This window comes from Schistocerca nitens, chromosome 3, assembly GCF_023898315.1.
Source record: "Schistocerca nitens isolate TAMUIC-IGC-003100 chromosome 3, iqSchNite1.1, whole genome shotgun sequence".
NCBI classification, from domain to species: Eukaryota; Metazoa; Arthropoda; class Insecta; order Orthoptera; family Acrididae; genus Schistocerca; species Schistocerca nitens.
Window position 1 is genome coordinate 240,523,468 of NC_064616.1, and position 23,068 is coordinate 240,546,535.

Consider the following 23,068-nt stretch of genomic DNA (forward strand, 5'->3'; position numbering starts at 1 on the left):
AAAGGGGACGTTTCATACGGTCACTGAATACTGATCAACATGAGTAGCATAATGATGGGACAATAAACTACAGTGTTGATGGCCCACGATCCTCATGCTGTCGAATTTCGACTCAGTCTGAGAGACGTTTCTCGTTAACACATGAAGCATAACGCGATCTTCTTACAAGCCATCAGTATTCAAATGCTGTACATCAATGAGAATGCCGCTGCGTAGTCTTTCCTATTATAGAGATTGTACATGGTGTTACACCAATATAATTTGTGGGGTGTCTCTGAAATGCTTAACATTTGCATATCCGAGCATGTGGTATAATCTGTTCCGGCGTAACGAAAGATGCCGGCACGAAGATTAAGAAGGCAAGAGCAGATAAGGTTGTGTGACGACGTCGGCCAGTAACTCGCTTACTAGGACCGCACGGCGACAGGAGCGGCCTCTAGCCGAAGAGAATATATGCGCCGTTCCTGCCAGACTCGGCCGGACAGTAGAAGACGGACACTAGTAGAGATGTCACTTGTGATCCATATCCATTACTTGCACGGACATTGTATATAGCGAAGGACACTGATTGTTTGCAGGTCGCCAACTGCTTGCGACGCGTTCTTGTAAATCAAAGTTAAGTATTGTCAATCTACTTTATGGTAATAAAAACTGTTAATGTGATTTTCTTGAATTGTTGTATAGCTATACGAGAAAGCAGCATCCTTTAGGCACCGCATAATAGATGAGTGGGCAGGATCCCTCATAATCCACACCAGTTTGAAGTTCACTGCGTGCCGCCTTCATGGTGTTATGATTGCAATGTCCAGAACAGTAATTGGTTGCTGAAAGCAGATAAATATAGCGCGGTATGTATGGTGGTGTGATTCGTAACGTGACAAAATAACGTACACTTACATTTTTTTCCACATCTTATGCCAACCCTGCATTACGTCACACTGTCCATCATACTTAAATATATATAACAGGAAATACAGAGCTGAAACAAAAACTCTCATTAACATTGCTTCGTCGTAGTCAAATGAACATATACAGGGTGGTCCATTGATCGTGACTGACCCAAATATCTCACGAAATAAGCGTCAAACGAAAAAACTACACAGAACGAAACTTGTCTAGCTTGAAGGGGCAAACCAGATGGCGCTATGGTTGGCCCGCTAGATGGCGCTGCCATAGGTCAAACGGATATCAACTTAGTTTTTTTAAATAGGAACCCCCATTTTTTATTACATATTCGTGTAGTACGTAAAGAAATATGAATGTTTTAGTTGGACCACTTTTTTCGCTTTGTGACAGATGGCGCTGTAATAGTCACAAGCATATGGCTCACAATTTTAGACGAACAGTTGGTAACAGGTAGGTTTCTTAAATTGAAATACAGAACGTAGGTACGTTAGAACATTTTATTTCTGTTGTTCCAATGTGATACATGTACCTTTGTCAACTTATCATTTCTGAGAACGCATTGTCTTTGAGCGTGATTACCTGTAAATACCACATTAATGCAATAAATTCTCAAAATGATGTCCGTCAACCTGAATGCATTTGGCTGTACGTGTAACGACATTCCTCTCAACAGCGAGTAGTTCGCCTTCCGTAATGTACGCTCATGCATTGAAAATGCGCTGACGAATGTTGTCAGGCGTTGTCGGTGGATCACGATAGCAAGATATCTTCCAAATTTCCCCACAGAAGGAATTCCGGGGACGTCAGATCCGGTGAACGTGCGGGCCATGGTATGGTGCTTCGACGACCAATCCACCTGTCATGAAATATGCTATTCAGTACCGAGTCAATCGCACGTGACGTATGTGGCGGACATCCATCATGTTGGAAGAACATCGCCAGTCTGTCATGCAGTGAAACATCTTGTAGTAACATCGGTAGAACATTACGTAGCAAATCAGTATACATTGCACCATTTAGATTGCCATCGATAAAATGGGGGCCAGTTATCCTTCCTCCCATAATGCCGCACCATACATTAATCCGCCAAGGTCGCTGATGTTCCACTTGTCGGAGCCATCGTGGATTTTCCATTGCCCAAATGTGCATATTATGCCCGTTTACGTTACCGCTGTTGGTGAATAACGCTTCGTCACTAAATAGAACGCGTGCAAAAAATCTATCATCGTCCCGTAATTTCTCTTGTGCCCAGTGGCAGAACTGTACACGATGTTCAAAGTCATCGCCATGCAATTCCTGGTGCATAGAAATATGGTACGGGTGCAATCGATGTTGATGTAGCATTCTCAACACTGAGGTTTATGAGATTCCCGATTCTCGCACAATTTGTCTGCTACTGATGTGCGGATTAGCCGCGACAGCAGCTAAAACACCTACTTGGGCATCATCATTTGTTGTAGGTCGTGGTTTACGTTTCACATGTGGCTGAACATTTCCTGTTTCCTTAAATAACTTAACTATCCGGCGAACGGCCCGGACACTTGGATGATGTCGTCCAAGATACCGAGCAGCATATATGGCACACCCCCGTTGGGCATTTTGATCACAATAGCCATACATCAAACCGATATCGACCTTTTCCGCAATTGATAAACGCTCCATTTTAACACGGGTAATGTATCACGAAGCAAATACCGTCCGCACCGGCCCAATGTTACATGATACCACGTACTTATACGTTTGTGACTACTACAGCGACATCTATCACAAAGCGAAAAAAGTGGTCCAACTAAAACATTCATATTTCTATACGTACTACACGAATATGTAATAAAAAAATGGGGGTTCCTATTTAAGAAAACTCAGTTGATATCCGTTTAGCCTATGGCAGCGCCATCTAGCGGGCCAACCATAGCGCCATCTGGTTAGCCCCTTCAAGCTAGGCAAGTTTCGTTCTTTGTAGTTTTTTCGTTTGACGCTTATTTCGTGATATATTTGGCCCGGTCACTATCAGTGGACCACCCTGTGTACCTATTATACTGATGAAAATAGCATAATGAAACAATATACTATTCCATGCCGCAAATGCTGCTGGCGTTCGTTGATATAGCAGTCTGTAGTGTGACACCAACAAACGTGCGTACAGGGGATAAGCAAATTAATGTGAACAGTGGTTGTAATGGGATACTTGTGTTTGACGGCCAACAACGCAGGTAAGGCACGTGTCGCGCCGGGCTTTGAGTGTTCAGTACGGACTAGGAATCAGTGCAGGTTGTTGACGAACAGTGCATACTTCGTATTTGCATTCAGAGGCCAAGGACGACGTGCAATGAAAGACCTAACAGAGCTCCGTAGAGGGTTGGCTGTCGGGGCTCGATTAGCTGAAGCATCAGTAACAAAGACAGCCAACTTATTGAATGTTTTAAGAGAAACTGCGTCAACAGTCATGACAGCCTAAATAAAACACTTAAAGACATTACCGTGTAAACGTAATAGTGGGCTCAATCCAAAACTAAATGATAGAGATTGTCGTACACTAACACGAATTGTGTAAAAACAGCACAAAACTACGGCGGCTAAAATGACTTCAGAGCTCAATAGCCATCTGTCAGACCCCGTATTTATCAACACTGTCCGCCGAAAACTCCATAAAGCGAACATTCACGGACGGGCTGCTACATCGAACCCATTAGTGACGACAACCAACGCAAAGAAGCGTAAAACATAGTGTCACTAGTATAAATTCTGGACGGCTGATCAATGGAAACACGTCATATACTCCGACGAGTCAACGTTTTCGTTATGTCCAACACCGGGCCGGGTTTACGTCTGGAGAACGCAAAAAGAAGCGCTACGACCGTGATCGCATGAGTCCGGCGGTTAAGCATCGAGGTGGAAGTGTGGTGGTGTGGGCAGCCACATCATGGTATTCTGCTGGTCCCATCATTACTCTCAAAGGCAGTGTTACACCCAACGATTATATGAACATCTTAGGTGATCAGGTGCACCTCATGATTCAAATGTTGTCCCGCACCCTTTCATGCAGCCAAGACAGTACAGTCGTGGTATGAGGAGCATGTAACTGAACTGCAGCTTCTTTCCTGGCCAGTACAGTCCCCGGACTTGAACATCATCGAACCCTTGTGGTCGATATCGGAGCGCAGACTCCGGAGCATATTTCCGCCTCCCTCGTCACTACGGGAGTTGGAAGAGGTTCTGATTGAAGAGTGGCATAACATTCCACTAGAGACTATACAATCATTATATGCCAGTAAAGCAAGAAGAATCGCAGCTGTATTACAGGAAAATCGAGGTCCAACCCCTTATTAATAAACCATTCCCAAGTAAGTACAGGTGTTAACATTATTTTACCTGTTCCCTGTATTTTACTGCTATTGTGCTGCCAAGGTACAGGTACACGGAGTTGAATAGAAGTGTGATATTTTGTTCAAAGAGTAAGCTATTAATTAATTAGTGCTAAAATTTTAATAAACCTTATCAAAATGTTCCCGAAAGGAAAACGAACAGAAATCAGGTAACACACTATAAGACAAAAAAAGCGACGCACCACGAAAGAATTATCCGAATGGGACGGAAATCGCTAGATGTGATGGACATGTACAGACAAACCAATGATTACCACTTCAGAAAAAAATGGATGCTTTATTGAGGAGAAAGAGCTTCACAAACTGAGCAAGTCAGCAACACGTTAGCCCACCTATAGCCCTTATGCAAACAGTTATTCGGCTTGGCATTGATTGGTAAAGTTGTTGGATGACCTGCAGGACATCGTTCCAAATTCTGTTCAAATGGCACGTTAGATCGTCAAAATCCCAAGCTGTACGGAGGGCCCTGCCCATGATGTTCCTAGCGTTCTCAGTTAAGGAGCGATCCTGGGATCTTGATGGCCGAGGTAGGCTTTGGTAAGCACGAAGACAATGGGTAGAAACTCTCGCCGTGTGCGGGTGGACCTTATCTTGCTGAAATGAAAGCCAAGGATTGCTTGCCATGAAGGACAACGAAACGGGGCGTAGAATGTCGTCGACGTACCGCTGTGCTGTAAGGACGCGGATGACAACCAAAAGGATCCTGCTACGGAAAGGAATCGTACCCCAGACCATCAATCCTGACTGCAGACACGTCTTCACTTGTCAGTTCGAAGCGGGATTCACAGTGAAGACATTTATACTCCAGTCAAAGAGATTACAGGCCGAATATGTGTCTGGAGATACCCTGGATAGCGTTGGGATACCAATCTGTTTGCCGCCCACCCCGTGGCCATTTGTTTTCGCAGCAGGACCCCTTTGGCTTTTATCCGCTGCATTCTCACAGTATAGCGGTACGTCGGCGATATTCCATGTTCAATTATGTTGCCCTTTATGGCAAACTATCCTGGGCTTACATTTCAGATATGTAATGACCATCCGCATAAGGCGAGAGTTTCTACTGCTTGTCTTCGTGTTTCTGGACCGTACCTTCACCAGAAAGTTTGCTGGATCTCTCCCAAGATTATAAAGTTTGGAACATTACAGGCAACCCCCCTAGAGCCCTCCAAACAGCTCGGAAATTTAGCGATCTAACGCGCCAGTTGGATAGAATTTGGCTCGATATCCCTCAGTAGGGTATCCAACAATTTCATCAGTCAGTGCCAAGTAGAATAACAAACAGCATAAGGATCAGAGCTGGACCAACACATTATTGACTTCATCAACTTGTAGGGATCATTCTCATGTATAAATCACCAAATTTTTCTGAAACTGTAATTATTTGTTTTTGTGTATATGTAAAACTCATCTAGCGATTTCCGGCCCATTCGGATAACTCCTTCGAGGTGCCCATTTTCTTTCTCTTGGGGTGTACAGGATGATTATAATTAAAGCTAAACTTTCAAAACGCTGTAGAAATAAAACCACTGGTCTGAATGACGTCAAATTGCAACGGAATATTTTCGGAGAATGGAGGAAGCGTACGCCAGAAGAAAAAATAGTGTGAAAATTGATCAATAGATGGCGCTGTACGTGTCAGACTATGCAGATGAATACATCTGTCATGCGCACGACCCATTGCACACGGTTTTTCCTCCTTTCGCTTCTGGGACGTTCGCCGTGACAGTTTCAATGCAGGGTCGCGCTCTGCTTGTAAAGTTGTATTACAAGAATGATGACTGTGCATACGTCGCTCTGCAGAAGTTTCGGACGCTAAAGAGTTTGAAAAGGGCGTTGGTCCTATGACGGCCGTGGGTCTGGAGAAACTGATTCGTAAATTCGAAAAGACGGGTTCTTTTGGTGTGCAGCCTGGTAGAGGGAGGAAATGAATTTATTCGACGTCAGTGGAAGCAGTGGCGACAGCAATGTAGGAGGAGACGAGTGGTGGTGTAAAAACGTGTAGTGCACGGAGAATTGCCCGAAAATTGGACATACCCGTGAGCACGGTGCGTAAAATCCTATGAACATTCTTTTTTGCTATCCATTCAAAATTACCCATGTGCACGAGTTGCTCCCTGTTGACCAACCTGCAGGAGAGACCTTGGCTTTAGAATTTCTTGCTCCCATGGAAGTGGACAATGATTGGCCGTGGGAGATTTTGTGGACAGACGAAGCCCACTTCCATCTGACACGATACGTCAATACGCTGAATTGTCGAATATGGGCAACGGAAAAATCACACGCAAATCAACCAGTACCACTTCATCCTGAAAAGGTCACTGTGTGGTGCGGGTTTACGGCATCATTTATCATAGGGCCACATTTTTTCGAAGAGACAGGTGCTTCCGATCCTGTTACCTATAACCGTCACTGGTAAGCGCTATGAATGTCTTTTGACCAACCACGTCATTCCACCTCTCGAACAGCGTGGATGTGCGGATGGGATCATGTTTGTACAAGATGGAGCACCTCTGCACATTGCAAATTCAGTTAATCAGCTGCTGAAGCGCGATTTCGCAGATGCTAGAATTATCAGCCGCCATTTCCCTACAGCCTGGGCGTCCCGATCACCTGATCTTAATCCGTGTGGCTTCTGTCTGTGGGGCTGTCTGAAAAATTAGCTGCATTGAAGGCACGCATTGCGCAGCGCATTCTGAACGTGACCCCGGGAACACTTCGATGATTTGTGGAACATGCTGTTTCTCGATTTCAGATTGTTGCAGAAAACTGTGGACAGTATACTGAACTTGTTTTCCACCAGTCACATGAAAATTAATAACTGAACATGTTTTGCACAAGTCACACGGAAATTAATAATCCGATTTGATTTTCATTGATGATTTTTATGCGGTTTTTGGCTTCAGGACAGTTAAAAACTTATTTTTCCCATCCGATGTGATATGGCCTTGCCGTGGTGGATGGGCTTACGTAACTAACAGTATCACACCCGTACACCCATGCACACTGATTTGTTTAACGCCAAACTTACACCTTGGGCATTGCTGTATGATTCATTTGTCATTTGTAGTCGATCACTATAAAATTATGATGCTTTCAGCGCCATCTATTGCTTCATTTTGTCACTATTTATTTTTCTTCTGTTATACATTTTCCGCGCCTTGCCGCAGTGGTAACATCGGTTCCCGTCAGATCACCGAAGTTAAGCGCTGTCGGGCTGGGCTAGCACTTGGATGGGTGACCATCCGGTCTGCCGAGCGCTGTTGACACACGGGCTGCACTCAGCCCTTGTGAGGCAAACAGAGGAGCTACTTGATTGAGAAGTAGCGGCTCCGGTCTCGGAAACTGACATATGGCCGGGAGAGCGGTGTACTGACCACATGCCCCTCCATGTCCACATCCAGTGACGCCTGTGGGCTGAAGATGAAACGGCGGCCAGTCGGTACCTTTGGGCCTTCTTGGCCTGTGTGGAAGGAGTTTAGTTTTAGTTTTCATACCTTTTCTCCCTCTCCCATAATGTTCCGTGGCAATTTTATGTCGTTGTGACCAGTGGTGTTACTTCTACAGCGGTTTGAAAGTTTAACTTTAATTATAACCACCCAGTATGAAAGTATTTTAGGGTGTCTTAGTACCATGTAATTCCTCTAATTCGCAATTATTAACTTTCGCTAAGAATATGGTAATCGTTAAGCAGTCTCTTACTGTGAATTACAAAACCACGAACGTAAAGATAGGTAGACGATTAGGGCCACCCAGGCAATGGAAATCTAACAGATGTGCAGAGTTCCATGAGAACTCACCTGTAAAAGTGAACGGTTTCTTGTAGTAACGTCCAGTTAGGGTTGTAAATGAAATTAATACCAATAACTACAGTATCATTTACTTCTGGAAGCGAGTTATTAAACAGAACCCGTCAGGAACGCTCTTATTGGCTTTTTAAGGCAGATGAATTTAAAGTTCAGGTCGTGGTGTAGGTATCCACCGCAATGAACGTTGTTGGCACAGTCTCGTGGTGAGATCGTATGCAATCAGAGAATTAGTAAGAGCATTTCATGTTGATCATGGAACAAAACGACTTCGTGATTTAATCGGGAGACGAATCGGCAACCCGGAGTCAACTGCTACCTACAGGCTAGCTAAGTTCCACTATCGCTCCGGGTTTCTCGTGCCACTGAAAATATCAGAAGATATAAACTTGTAAGCTTGCATTTAAAATATATATTTTTGTTATCCAGAGAAACCTGATGATATGTAAATCTGGCGCGCACTGTATTTCAGTCATCGTGTGAAATGTCAGCTCTTGTCAGGGTTACGACTACAGCATGATCGACCTTTTCTGTTCATGTACATTCCCATGGTTAGCCTTCATTAATCATTGTACAAACTGACATTTCCAGACACCATGAGATGGAATCTCTTTCTTCGATTTCCAGTTGTTAAAGGAACTAATGGGCAGTATAGTGTATCTCCATGTCATATAATACAGTCACGCCTATTGCCGAACGGTCGAATACTGCCAGTACCATTCTCAGTGATGGGGAAGATTGCTATTAAAATAAATCATTTATTTTAGAGTAGAGTGTTCGCAGATATGGGGCTTTATGGTAGGGTGCTGAAGGGACAAGGAATGCTGAAAAGCTTATATGTGGTTTGGAAAGTAACAGACATGTATTGGCAGAATAACAAATTGCGAGACTTTAATATAGAATACAAAAATATTAACGTACTGTATCCGCATATAGGAGCTGCGGGACACTTGGTTGGTGACGGTTGCAGTTTCGTTGGGGACTTGTAACAGTATCTGTTTATGGTTCAAATTTTAGCATACTGGTACTATATTTTACGTATTTGTAAAGTTAAGTGTCTTATACTGGAGACTGAAGTTCTTTGCGTTGTATGTGACTAATGTATGTAAAATACTATTTAAATTGTTTTTTACCTTAAATAATTTTCTCATAACATTTGCATTTAAAAATATTTGTGTGTATAAACTATTCATGTTGATGTAAATTTGACAATAGTATGAAATGGTCACGCTAAGGACAATGTAAGAGATAGGTGTTATGTAAAGGCCAGTGTGCTTTTGTTTGAAACGAAAATGACTCTGAGGAGTGGAAAAGGTGGTAAGGACGGATTGGCGCGGTGCCTAGAGCAAGGGCACGAAGTAAGTAATACAGTCTCTGGCAGCAGCGGTTGAGGCAACACCCTTTTGGAGCAGGAGAAGCTTTGCCTGCAAATTTGCACAAAAATGCTTCGGATGAAGACTGAAAAAGGCTTACGTCATAGCTGCGAGTTGTTGGGCTATTGTATGTAAAATTGAACGACGCCAAGAAGAGAAACTGAGCCCATACAGGAAGATACTTGCAGGCCGTACTGTGGGTAGTGTAGCCGTCATAATTGTCCGCCACACCCAAGCCTGTAGCCAACAGATAAGATTTTTTCTTCAAATTTTACTTTTGTACAGCGTGGACCAATAATTTAAACTGTGTTTCAACTTTAAAGAAACTGGTTCACCCTGTTATTTTATCCTAATCATACACGTATATAGAGTCCCTTCCTGGTGTTTGATTAATCCGAGTAACCTTTTTTTTTTTTTACAGACTTATGAATTTCCAAGTTAATATAAAGAGGCACCATTTAACTTGTTTTTGTGTTGACAATAACAAAGTTTTCTTAACCATTGCAAAGTGTTATAATAAAAGTTTGCTTACGTACAATTCAATGAGAGTGAAACCAAGTTAGTAGAATCTGTTAAATGACTATATAGAGTTAGTTCAAAGAATAATAGGTTTTGAAAATAAGTTCCAGTAAGCAAGAGGTCTTCGTGAAGTGAAATGTTCTATATAAAACGTTTGTGCTTAGTATCTAAGTATTTTAGTATTTGAGTTTGTTGATTATGGAAAGTGCTTTTCTAAAGGTCCCCACTGGCCAAATTTTTTTATCTTCCTGGAAGTTACCTACTGGGCTTTTTCTCTTTTAAAAACGTAATGTATAAGGGTGTAGTCAAACATTGTTTAAGTGGAGTAATATTTATTTGAAGAAGCAATTTAAACAATAGCAAGAAAATAGGCAAAATTCATACTTCTGCTTTTCCAATACTTCACTGTTTCATTACCTGGATAGGCTGGCGACGGTTAGTACATGTTTTAAAACACCAAATGAACTTGGAGCTGAGTTGTCCTAGCTTCAATATAATACATTCTTCTTTATGACGGCTTGAACTCTGTTGGGAACGCTGAGGGTATGGAGCAAAGTCAACGTTCTGTCTCATCCGAAAGGTGTTCCACTGGGTTCAGGTCAGGTCAGGACTCTGAGCAGACAAGTCCATGTCAGGAATTTTATTGTCCAAGAACCATTGCCTCACAGATGCTGCCGTACGAAAGGGTTCATTTTCATGCTGATTCAAACAATCAGTGTCTCCGAGTTGTTCCTCTACTGCACACAGTACAAAGTACTGTAAAATGTGTTCGAATCCTTTCGCATTTAGCGTCTTCTTAAGCACAGTAAGAAGCCCACTCTCAAATCATGAAAAACATCCCCATACTGAAAAAAAACCACCCCCTCTGTACTTCACTGTTAGCGCTACACATGATGGTAGGCAAAGCTCTCCAGACATTCTCTTCTTCTTTTCCTTTGTGCAGCAGTTCTCGAAAGGTCGGCATGCTTACGGTCGGGTTTGGCGTGGTTAAATTTAAGAGGTGGCCAGATGCCCTTCCTGTCGCCACTGCAAACCCCTTGGGACGGAATTAGTGTACCCCAGCTGTCTGTGTCTAGTGGAAGCCGTGAAAGAGTGCGAACGTTTCCAAATGTCTGCGAGTTGTGTAACTGAGGCAGGACATGAGGACCAGCCCAGTATTCGCCTAGTTGGATGTGGAAGACCACCTAAAAACCACATCCAGGCTGGCCGGCACACTGGCCTTCGTAGTTAGCCCGCCGGGCGGATTCGATCCGGGATCGGCGCACGTATCACAGTCCAGGAAGCTGCGCGTTAGTGCCATCGGCTAACTTGGTGGGCTAAAGTTCTCCAGGCATTCGCCAAACCCAAATTCTTCCATCTGATAGCCACAGGGTATAGCGTGATTCAGCACCCCCATTTACTCACTTCCAGTCAACCACCGACCAGTAGCGTAACTCTTTACTCTACCTCAACGTATGCAAGGCACTGACTGCACAAACGTTTGGCTAATGAGAAGCTGCTAGAACATTGTGCCCATACCATTTTAATTCCCTACGCACAGTCATTATGCTAGCAGGACTGCTGGTAGAACTTTGACAATCAGGGGTGATTCATTCTGTGGATTTCGTGCGAATTTTTACGACCACCCACCCCAATGCTCCACGGACTCCATCCGTCAGCACATATGGTCAGGCTGGTCTTAGTTTAGCTGTGGCTGTTCCTTTGCGTTTCCCCTTCATCATAATATCAGCAACAATTGACTTGGGCAGCTCTAAAAAGGTTGAAATCTCCCCAATAGATTTCTTACGCAACTGACATGCAATGACTAGTCCACATTCGAACTCGTAGACCAATTCTGCTCTTACTACACTATGTGATCAAAAGTGTCGCCGGCCGCGGTGGCCGTGCGGTTCTAGGCGCTTCAGTCCGGAACCGCGCGACTGCTACGGTCACAGGTTCGAATCCTGCCTCGGGCATGGATGTGTGTGATGTCCTTAGGTTAGTTAGGTTTAAGTAGTTCTAGGGGACTGATGACCTAAGATGTTAAGTCCAATAGTCCTCAGAGCCATTTGAACCATTTCAAAAGTGTCCGGACATCCCCAAATAATACGAGGGGACTTATGACCTAAGAGGTTGAGTCCCATAGTGCTCAGAGCCATTTGAACCATTTGAACCAAACAATACGTTTTTCATATTAGGTGTAGTGCGCTGCCACCTGCTGCCAGGTACTCCATATCAGCGACCTCAGTAGTAGAAAATGAAAGTTCGTGGCGCCCTCCATCGGTAATGCTGGAATTCAATATGACGTTGGCCCACTCTTAGACTTGATGACAGCTTCCACTCCCGCAGACACACGTTCAGTCAGGTACTGGAAGGTATCTTGGGGAATGGCAGCCCATTCTTCACGGAGTGCTGTACTGTGGAGAGGTACTGATATCGGTCGGTGAGGCCTGGCACGAAGTCGGCGTTCCAAAACATCCCAAAGGTGTTCTATTGGATTCAGGTCAGGGGTCTGTGCAGGGCAGTCCATTACAAGCATGTTATTGTCGTGTAACCACTTCGCCACAGGCCGTGCGTTACTAACAGGTGCTCAATCATGTTGAAAGATTCAATCGCTTTCCCCGAATTGCTCTTCAACAGTGGGAAGCAAGAAGGTGCTTGAAACATCATTGTAGGCCTGTGCTGTTATAGTGCCACGCAAAACAACAAGAAGTGCAAGCCCCTCCGTGAAAAATACGACCACACCATAACGCCACCGCCTTCAAATTTCACTGTTGGCACTACACACGCTGGCAGATGACGTTCACCGGGCATTCGCCATACACACAACCTGTCATCAGATCGCCACATTATGTACCGTGATTCGTCACTAAATACAACATTTTTTCACTGTTCAGTCGTCCAAAGATTACGTTCGGCATTTACGGGCGTGATGTTTGGCTTATGAGAAGCGGCTAGTCCATGAAATCCAAATTTTCTCACTTCCCGCCCAATTGTCATAGTACTTGCAGTGAATCCAGATGCAGTTTGGAATTCCTGTGTGATGGTCTGGAAAGATGTCTGCCTATAACACATTACGACCCTCTCCAACTGTCGGCGATCTCTATCAGTCAACAGACGAGGTCGGCCTGTACGGTTTTGTGCTGTACGTGTCCCTTCACGTTTCCACGTCACTATCACATCCGAAACAGTGGACCTAGGGATGTTTAGGAGTGTGGAAATCTCGCGTACAGAGTTTTGATCCAAGTGACATCTAATCACATGACCACGCTCGAAGTCCGTGAGTTGCGCGGTGCGCCCCATTCTGCTCTCTCACGATGTCTAATGACTACTCAGGTCGCCGATATGGAGTACCTGGCTGTAGTTGGCAGCACAATATACCTGATGTGAAAAACGTATGATTTTTGGGGTGTCCGGATACTTTTGATTATATGTTGTATCACTAGTCTATTTCACATCGCTACTCCAGTGGAAACACCTCGGCAAATACCTTCAGAAGTTACTTTCAAGTTTATAGACGCCTTACCACTGCCCATTGGCTTGTCAATACCTATCTGGCACTACCGTCTCCCACAGGGTGAAGCGCTGCTGATGGCTGCCGCTATAGTCCGATTTAAACTAACTGGCGTTTGGTGGCTTCCCACCACGAGTACACGAATGGGGGTCTGGCACTGCCGTCTACCACCGTGCTGCCGCAGAGCAAACCATCGAGTTCTCAGTCAATCATTGCGGCAGGAGATTCGTGTAACGTTCAGTTTTGCGTGCCCTGCAGTGTGCGATGAAGGTATTCGAAAGACGGGCATAGGGAGAAACTACATAAATCTACACTATGTTAAATATTAATTTTTTATGCTATTTTTGCATTAGATAGCAGCCTTAAAGTGATTTTCTACCGCGGAGCACCGTGGCGACTGCTGCAGACAGTGCTTGTCTCGAAAACGTTGGGGGGCCGAACTTCACAATAACCCTAGAGCGCGCACCAAGCCATGAACACTGGTAGTCGTCTCGAACTCTGTTGTCCAGGTTCCTGGTACATCCTGCGAACATCATACGCCCCACATCAAGCGTTGACGTGAGTCGATATTACTCTGTGCAATGTTTCCTCTAATGCTGAGTCTACAGGGTGAGTCACTAACTATTGCCACCTAGAATGATGATGCTGAAAAGTTTGTGGGACAAATGTTGCATGGGACAATGGGGGCCATAATATGACGTTGGGTTTTTGTTGCTGGTTGGTGTCGCTTCAGAGATATGAAGGTCAACTTTGTTTTTGAAATGGGATGCTATAGTTTGGTACTTATTTTCTGATAGCGGCTATCGAGACGAATCCAATGATGTGTAACAGTAGGTCAACGAAGATCAAAAAGGTGGCATGAAAGCCCATTTACAGAATGCGGCGCGGCACTTTTCCTTTTACCGCCCTGCCAGTGTCCAGCAATGTTCATTTGTCTAGCTAAAAGCTGTAGTAGAAAATACTAGACCACTACTGTCCACTGCAGGTAGCATCATACATAGAATTTTCCGGTAAACGGGATGTGGCTAGCTACTGAAATAAAAGTTTTAACTTGGCCATGTAAATTGTCAGGAGTATTTTTACGATAAAGACCACAGTTAATACTGCCAAGTCCGTACTAAGTGGCTACACAATGTAAAGTTCCCACGCACACCACAATCACACACGTAGCCAGTTTATGGTATTTACACCCGTTACCGAAGTTAATAGAGTTCACTGGATCGTTTAGTTACGAAAATGCTCGCTCAAATGTTGTGCACTCTGCTCTACACGTAATACCTGTTCCAGTCTTAGATCGCACAACACGCCACGCGGTTTTAACTAACAATCGAAAGCAATAATTTTGATATTCCGTCTGAAATTCCACATGACTTCCACTCTACCGTCCACTTAAATACACTTTGTACTACTTCACGAACTCGTAATTAGCATTTTTCCGCGATTTTACAGTACTTTCGTCGGAGCTGCTTTCAATGAGATGTTACTAGTTCGAACCCTCAGCTCCGACTGACTTAGATCACACCAAACGCTTTGTTCCCAGCATAGATTGGCGCGAGTCTGCATTTTTCTGATTGGCTAATATCACAAACAGCAAATAAGGTTGCAGTATTATCCCACACTAACCCGCGCTTTACTTCAATGACCACTTATAGTAAAACATTTCATTCTATAGCAACAGAGCGCACCTCGTGGTCGTGCGGTAGCGTTCTCGCTTCCCGCGCCTGGGTTCCCGGGGTCCATTCCGGGCGGGGTCAAGGATTTTCTCTGCCTCGTGATGACTGGGTGTTGTGTGATGGTCTTAGGTTAGTTAGGTTTAAGTAATTCTAAGTTCTAGGGGACTGATAACCACAGCCGTTGAGTCCCATAGTGCTCAGAGCCATTTCAACCAATCTATGGCAATTGCTAAATAAATAAATTTAGAAAAATATCAAATATAAAACTACTCCTTCTGAAATTACCGATTAATTTGTGTTCTACTCAGAATTTATTAGTACCATAAACTGACTGCACATTTAATTACAGTAAATCCCCTGTATAGTTTAACTGGTACTTCGTGAAAAAACAAAACAATTTTCATTTACTTCTGTTATTCCTTACTCATACAACACTCACACTGCTAATTACAATACATATAAAACAATTATATTTATGCAAATACATTAAATATTAATCAAGCATAGCTTTACAACATTGTTTTGACTACGACTGCTAGCACTGTCCGTCAACTGCTGAACTCTGCCGCCTACTGGTACAACTACGTGCAGCTCTGAAACTCAGGTCCATGTCAGCTGGTGACATCTGTCGATGACTCATGCCTATAACGATATCGTCCTAACAAGTGACAGGAGCGATGCGAAGGCGCTACGCCTCAAGATGGTGTTCGAAGTGATGACCATTGGTATCAGTGCAGTGCTGCCATCTTCTTATCATGGATTGAGTGGTATTCCTTATCACATCGGCACTTATCAAAGCTCATGCTCTGACAGTTCTCTCTCGCATATCTTCAGGTGTCGTTGGAACGTCTTTATAAACAACGTTTTTTACGAATCCCCACAAGAAAAAATCCAGAGGCGTCAAGTCTGGCGAGCGAGCCGGCCACGATTCATCTCCTCCGCGTCCAATCCAACGATTTGGGAACTGTCTCTGCAACTCATTTCTAGCCATCATCGAAAAATGTGCCGGACACCCATCGTGTTGATACCACATTCTCTTCCTTGGTCCTAAAGATATTTCTTCCAATAACAGACCTAATGTTTCTTGCAGGAATGTGGTGCACTTCCTACCATTAAGAATTCCTTCGATGAAATGGGGGCCTATAAATCTGTCGTCCGCAATCCCACACCATACATTCACCGATCATGGTCTTTGGCGTGCAACTTTCCGCAGCTAACACGTATTTTCAGTTGCCCAATAATGCGTGTCATGCAAAAACATTTCTGTGGTTCATCGATGTAGCCTCGTCAGTAAATAAAATCAAATTAATAAATTTGTCATCACTCTGAATCTAACGTTAAGCCCATCGGCAGAATTCAGTGCGACGCATACAATCCGTACCATTTAATTCTTGGTGGAGACGGATATGGTATGGATGATATTTATGGCAATGCAGAACACGAACAACAATACTCTGTCTCATGCCAGATCTCCTTGAGATTTGACGCGAACTAACACAAGGACCTCGAACCATAGCGGCAAGAGTACCAATTTCTGTTTCCTCGTTAGTAAATTTCCTTTGCCCGATATATTTCCGATGCGTTAAAGATCCAGTTGTTCTCAATTTATCGTACACATATTTAAATTTACGACGTGTAGCGTGAGTACGTTGAGGATATGTTTCAGCGTATAAGTCTCTAGCTCTCACTGAATTTCGTTGGTACTCTCCGTAAATTAGAAGCATATTGACTTGTTCTTCGAAGGAATACATAATTCACAGTCGCTTGATCCGACGATACCAGTCTTACCGTTCCTATTAGTGTTCTATTGGGAAACCGTCCAATGATGTTTACATGTCAGTGGAAAGTTACATTGATACGCCGTACTCGGCGAAGATTTACAAAATGGTTCAAATGGCTCTGAGTACTATGGGACTCAACTGCTGAGGTCATTAGTCCCCTAGAACTTAGAACTAGTTAAACCTAACTAACCTAAGGACATCACAAACATCCATGCCCGAGGCAGGATTCGAACCTGCGACCGTAGCGGTCTTGCGGTTCCAGACTGCAGCGCCCTTAACCGCACGGCCACTTCGGCCGGCGAAGATTTACAATATGCACGATATACGACAGATAATTCTCAGAGCATGTACTCTGATAAGTGCCAAAGTGATTAGGAATACCACTCAATCCATGATAAGAAGATTGCAGCACTGCTTTGATACCAATGGTTATCACTTCTTGCACCTTCTGTAAATGGACGTTCATTCCACTTTTTTGACCTTAGTTGCCCTTCCAAGACGTTACTGTTACACATCATTGGATTCGTCTCGATAGCCGCTGTCAGAAAACAACTACCAAACTATAGCATCCCATTAAAAAAACAAAGTGGACCTTCATATGTCTGACGCGACCCCACCTAGCAACAAAACACCAACGTCATATTGTGGCACCCGTTGTCCCATGCAACATTCGTCCCACAAACTTTTCAGCTACTATCACACTTTCGGAGTTATTCTAGGTGGCAATAGTTTGTGACTCACCGTGTATAGTGATGTAGTGCTGGTAGTCGTTACCAAGCTTCATGTTCTCTTCCTCTGTGACCATTAAGATATTTTTATAGCTCTCTACATGAAATACGTGGCATAGTCTGACCAGGACAGCACATGCTTCTCTGCTAGGCACATTATACGAACAAGGATCTCTTCAGCTCTGAAACAACAGCGGGGTCACGCAAGGCAGGAGACATTAGCCACAGCAAGGTGTCCTCGTCACTGGTTGCCTCAGATCTGTTGCTGTACGCAACAGGTTAGTCAGAGATGGAGGTGGTGGGGTCGCTCACACCCTTGTGTGAATCGATTTCCCGACGCTGCACTGACCTACATCAGCCAGGTGGGGTTTATCGCTCTCTCGGGGTGAATCGGGCAGCTCGATGAATGGAAAAATCCGGCAACAGAGTCGTCATTTTTGTTTAGAAGTGGCATTGTAGCTGGCAGCAAGAATGAAAATCAACATCCTGATGTGTGTCTTTCTTTCCAGCCCTGTAATACTACAACATATCCTCTGTGAGATGCCCAAAATCTAATATTGTGACCCTCTATTATATAAAGATAAACAGAGACCAGAACCAACATAGGTGCCGCAGCGCTTAACTAACAGAACTCATACTCCACAGGAGTACACAGGAGTAGCATTCCGAACCCAGAATATCTAAACTGACACCAAGCAACTAGAACTTGTAGTAACCCAGCTCTACAACACTACTTTTGTCACAATGGAAACAAACACTTCTAATCCTGATCCTGTCGTGAGTAAAAGTTACCTCTACCAAGCAATATAATTTAAGTTTATCAAATGTTGACCGTGATAGTGTTAAGTAATCTGTAAATGAGGTGGAATTTCTTACCAGAATGATATTAGTAAGTACCAACATGATTCTCTCCAGAATTGCAGAAGATAAAAGATTTTCAATAACCTTAAAAACAAGGTCTTAGAGTCACTAATACTCCCCATTGTGTGTATTGTGTATTGAACCTGGGACCTAGAAACGACGGAGAGGCTTCGTCCCGCCGTAGCCCTGAGAGGTTCACAACCCCACAACAGGCCACCCACCTCACCGCCGCCCCCACACCGAACCCTGGGTTATTCCAGACGAGTGTAACTACAATGTTTTCGTGGTAGAGCAATTATGGTGTACGCGTACGTGGGGACAGTGTTTGCGCAGCAATCGCCGACATAGTGTAAGTGAGGCAGAATAAGGAGAACCAGCCCGCATTCGCCGAGACAGACGAAAAACCGTCTTAAAAACCATCCACAGGCTGGCCGGCACAACGGACCTCGACACTAATCCGCCAGGTGGACTCGTGCCGGGGACCGGTACGCCTTCCGGCACGGGAAGCAGCGCGTTAGACCGCGCTGCTAGCCGGGCGAGCTATACTCCCCATAGTTAACTATGGTGTTGGTATTCTCGAAGAACGTACGTACGAAACCGCAAGCAGGCTAGAACTAGCGATGAATGCTTGTGTGAGATACATTTGTGACGTACACCATTTCTATCATCCCGCTCACGTCTATGAACAATTATCATGGCTGCGTGCCGATAAGTGTAGACAGTTACTATATCCGCCGTTTGCGGATAGGAAAATCTCTGTGTGAGTTGTTGTTGTTGTTGTTGTGGTCTTCAGTCCTGAGACTGGTTTGATGCAGCTCTCCATGCTACTCTATCCTGTGCAAGCTTCTTCATCTCCCAGTACCTACTGCAACCTACATCCTTCTGAATCTGCTTAGTGTATGCATCTCTTGGTCTCCCCCTACGATTTTTACCCTCCACGCTGCCCTCCAATACCAAATTGGTGATCCCTTGATGCCTCAGAACATGTCCTACCAACCGATCCCTTCTTCTGGTCAAGTTGTGCCACAAACTCCTCTTCTCCCCAATCCTGTTCAGTACCTCCTCATTAGTTATGTGATCTACCCATCTAATCTTCAGCATTCTTCTGTAGCACCACATTTCGAAAGCTTCTATTCTCTTCTTGTCCAAACTATTTATCGTCCATGTTTCACTTCCATACATGGCTACACTCCATACAAATACTTTCAGAAAAGACTTCCTGACACTTAAATCTATACTCGATGTTAACAAATTTCTCTTCTTCAGAAACGCTTTCCTTGCCATTGCCAGTCTACATTTTATATCCTCTCTACTTCGACCATCATCAGTTATTTTGCTCCCCAAATAGCAAAACTCCTTTACTACTTTAAGTGTCTCATTTCCTAATCTAATACCCTCAACATCACCCGACTTAATTCGACTACATTCCATTATCCTCGTTTTGCTTTTGTTGATGTTCATCATATATCCTCCCTTCAAGACACCATCCATTCCATTCAACTGCTCTTCCAAGTCCTTTGCTGTCTCTGACAGAATTACAATGTCATCGGCGAACCTCAAAGTTTTTATTTCTTCTCCATGGATTTTAATACCTACTCCGAATTTTTCTTTTGTTTCCTTTACTGCTTGCTCAATATACAGATTGAATAACATCGGGGAGAGGCTACAACCCTGTCTTACTCCCTTCCCAACCACTGCTTCCCTTTCATGTCCCTCGACTCTTATAACTGCCATCTGGTTTCTGTACAAATTGTAAATAGCCTTTCGCTCCCTGTATTTTACCCCTGCCACCTTTATAATTTGAAAGAGAGTATTCCAGTCAACATTGTCAAAAGCTTTCTCTAAGTCTACAAATGCTAGAAACGTAGGTTTGCCTTTCCTTAATCTTTCTTCTAAGATAAGTCGTAAGGTCAGTATTGCCTCACGTGTCCCAGTATTTCTACGGAATCCAAACTGATCTTCCCCGAGGTCGGCTTCTACTAGTTTTTCCATTCGTCTGTAAAGAATTCGTGTTAGTATTTTGCAGCTGTGGCTTATTAAACTGATTGTTCGGTAATTCTCACATCTGTCAACACCTGCTTTCTTTGGGATTGGAATTATTATATTCTTCTTGAAGTCTGAGGGTATTTCGCCTGTTTCATACATCTTGCTCACCAGATGGTAGAGTTTTGTCAGGACTGGCTCTCCCAAGGCCGTCAGTAGTTCCAATGGAATGTTGTCTACTCCGGGGGCCTTGTTTCGACTCAGGTCTTTCAGTGCTCTGTCAAACTCTTCACGCAGTATCGTATCTCCCATTTCATCTTCATCTACATCCTCTTCCATTTCCATAATATTGTCCTCAAGTACATCGCCCTTGTATAGACCCTCTATATACTCCTTCCACCTTTCTGCTTTCCCTTCTTTGCTTAGAACTGGGTTTCCATCTGAGCTCTTGATGTTCATACAAGTGGTTCTCTTATCTCCAAAGGTCTCTTTAATTTTCCTGTAGGCAGTATCTATCTTACCCCTAGTAAGATAAGCCTCTACATCCTTACATTTGTCCTCTAGCCATCCCTGCTTAGCCATTTTGCACTTCCTGTCGATCTCATTTTTGAGACGTTTGTATTCCTTTTTGCCCGCTTCATTTACTGCATTTTTATATTTTCTCCTTTCATCAATTAAATTCAATATTTCTTCTGTTACCCAAGGATTTCTACTAGCCCTCGTCTTTTTACCTACTTGATCCTCTGCTGCCTTCACTACTTCATCCCTCAAAGCTACCCATTCTTCTTCTACTGTATTTCTTTCCCCCATTCCTGTCAATTGTTCCCTTATGCTCTCCCTGAAACTCTCTACAACCTCTGGTTCTTTCAGTTTATCCAGGTCCCATCTCCTTAAATTACCACCTTTTTGCAGTTTCTTCAGTTTTAATCTACAGGTCATAACCAATAGATTGTGGTCAGAGTCCACATCTGCCCCTGGAAATGTCTTACAATTTAAAACCTGGTTCCTAAATCTCTGTCTTACCATTATATAATCAATCTGATACATTTTAGTATCTCCAGGGTTCTTCCATGTATACAACCTTCTATCATGATTCTTAAACCAAGTGTTAGCTATGATTAAATTGTGCTCTGTGCAAAATTCTATCAGGCGGCTTCCTCTTTCATTTCTTAGCCCCAATCCATATTCACCTACTACGTTTCCTTCTCTCCCTTTTCCTACACTCGAATTCCAGTCACCCATAACTATTAAATTTTCGTCTCCCTTCACAATCTGAATAATTTCTTTTATTTCTTCATACATTTCTTCAATTTCTTCGTCATCTGCAGAGCTAGTTGGCATATAAACTTGTACTACTGTAGTAGGTGTGGGCTTCGTATCTATCTTGGCTACAATAATGCGTTCACTAAGCTGTTTGTAGTAGCTTACCCGCGTTCCTATTTTCCTATTCATTATTAAACCTACTCCTGCATTACCCCTATTTGACTTTGTGTTTATAGCCCTGTAGTCACCTGACCAGAAGTCTTGTTCCTCCTGCCACCGAACTTCACTAATTCCCACTATATCTAACTTTAACCTATCCATTTCCCTTTTCAAATTTTCTAACCTACCTGCCCGATTAAGGGACCTGACATTCCACGCTCCGATCCGTAGAACGCCAGTTTTCTTTCTCCTGATAACGACATCCTCTTGAGTAGTCCCCGCCCGGAGATCCGAATGGGGGACTATTTTACCTCCGGAATATTTTACCCAAGAGGACGCCATCATCATTTAATCATACAGTAAAGCTGCATGCCCTCGGGAAAAATTACGGCCGTAGTTTCCCCTTGCTTTCAGCCGTTCGCAGTACCAGCACAGCAAGGCCGTTTTGGTTATTGTTACAAGGCCAGATCAGTCAATCATCCAGACTGTTGCCCTTGCAACTACTGAAAAGGCTGCTGCCCCTCTTCAGGAACCACACGTTTGTCTGGCCTCTCAACAGATACCCCTCCGTTGTGGTTGTACCTACGGTACGGCTATCTGTATCGCTGAGGCACGCAAGCCTCCCCACCAACGGCAAGGTCCATGGTTCATGGGGAGTTATAGCGTTTTTATTTAAACTAAAGACTTTCTTCAGAATTTACAAAACAATATTTGTGAGGTAGGACTGATCCTCCAAGCCTACCACTAACTAAATCAGAGATTCTTCCAAACAATACTGTCAGTAGTAACCATACAACTTCACCAAACCAAGCCCCAGGCGTCTCATGAAGAGCGGCGCGGAGTCCACGTTACCGTCACCGGAGTCCGAGGACGAATAGAGGCCGTACGAGGATGGCTCCGGTACGCTGGCGGCGGTGGACGATGACACGGCGGCTACGATGACACCAGTGGGCGCGCTCGGCGTGAACTGCCTCTTCAGGTTTTTTGTTTCCTTTATTGATTTTCAATTCCCCCCGAAGGGGGCGGGATGGCAGCAGCTTAGTACGCTGCTCTACAGCCTACAGACTTTTATTTTAAAAACGGAAGAAGAAAAGAAACAAGAAAAACAGGCGATAAAACGGTGACGTAAAGTGTAAAATG

The 23,068-nt window shown here is 43.9% G+C and overlaps 1 protein-coding gene across 1 annotated transcript in view; it reads right to left on the bottom strand.

The window, feature by feature from the left end:
* Positions 1–22,706: 22,706 nt before the first annotated feature.
* Positions 22,707–23,068, bottom strand: part of LOC126249165 (ELKS/Rab6-interacting/CAST family member 1-like) — a 67,138-nt gene continuing 66,776 nt past the window's right edge. The window contains exon 4 of the mRNA XM_049950822.1: positions 22,707–22,901. Coding sequence (XP_049806779.1) covers positions 22,707–22,901 — 195 coding nt within the window. The remainder of the gene's footprint in view (positions 22,902–23,068) is intronic.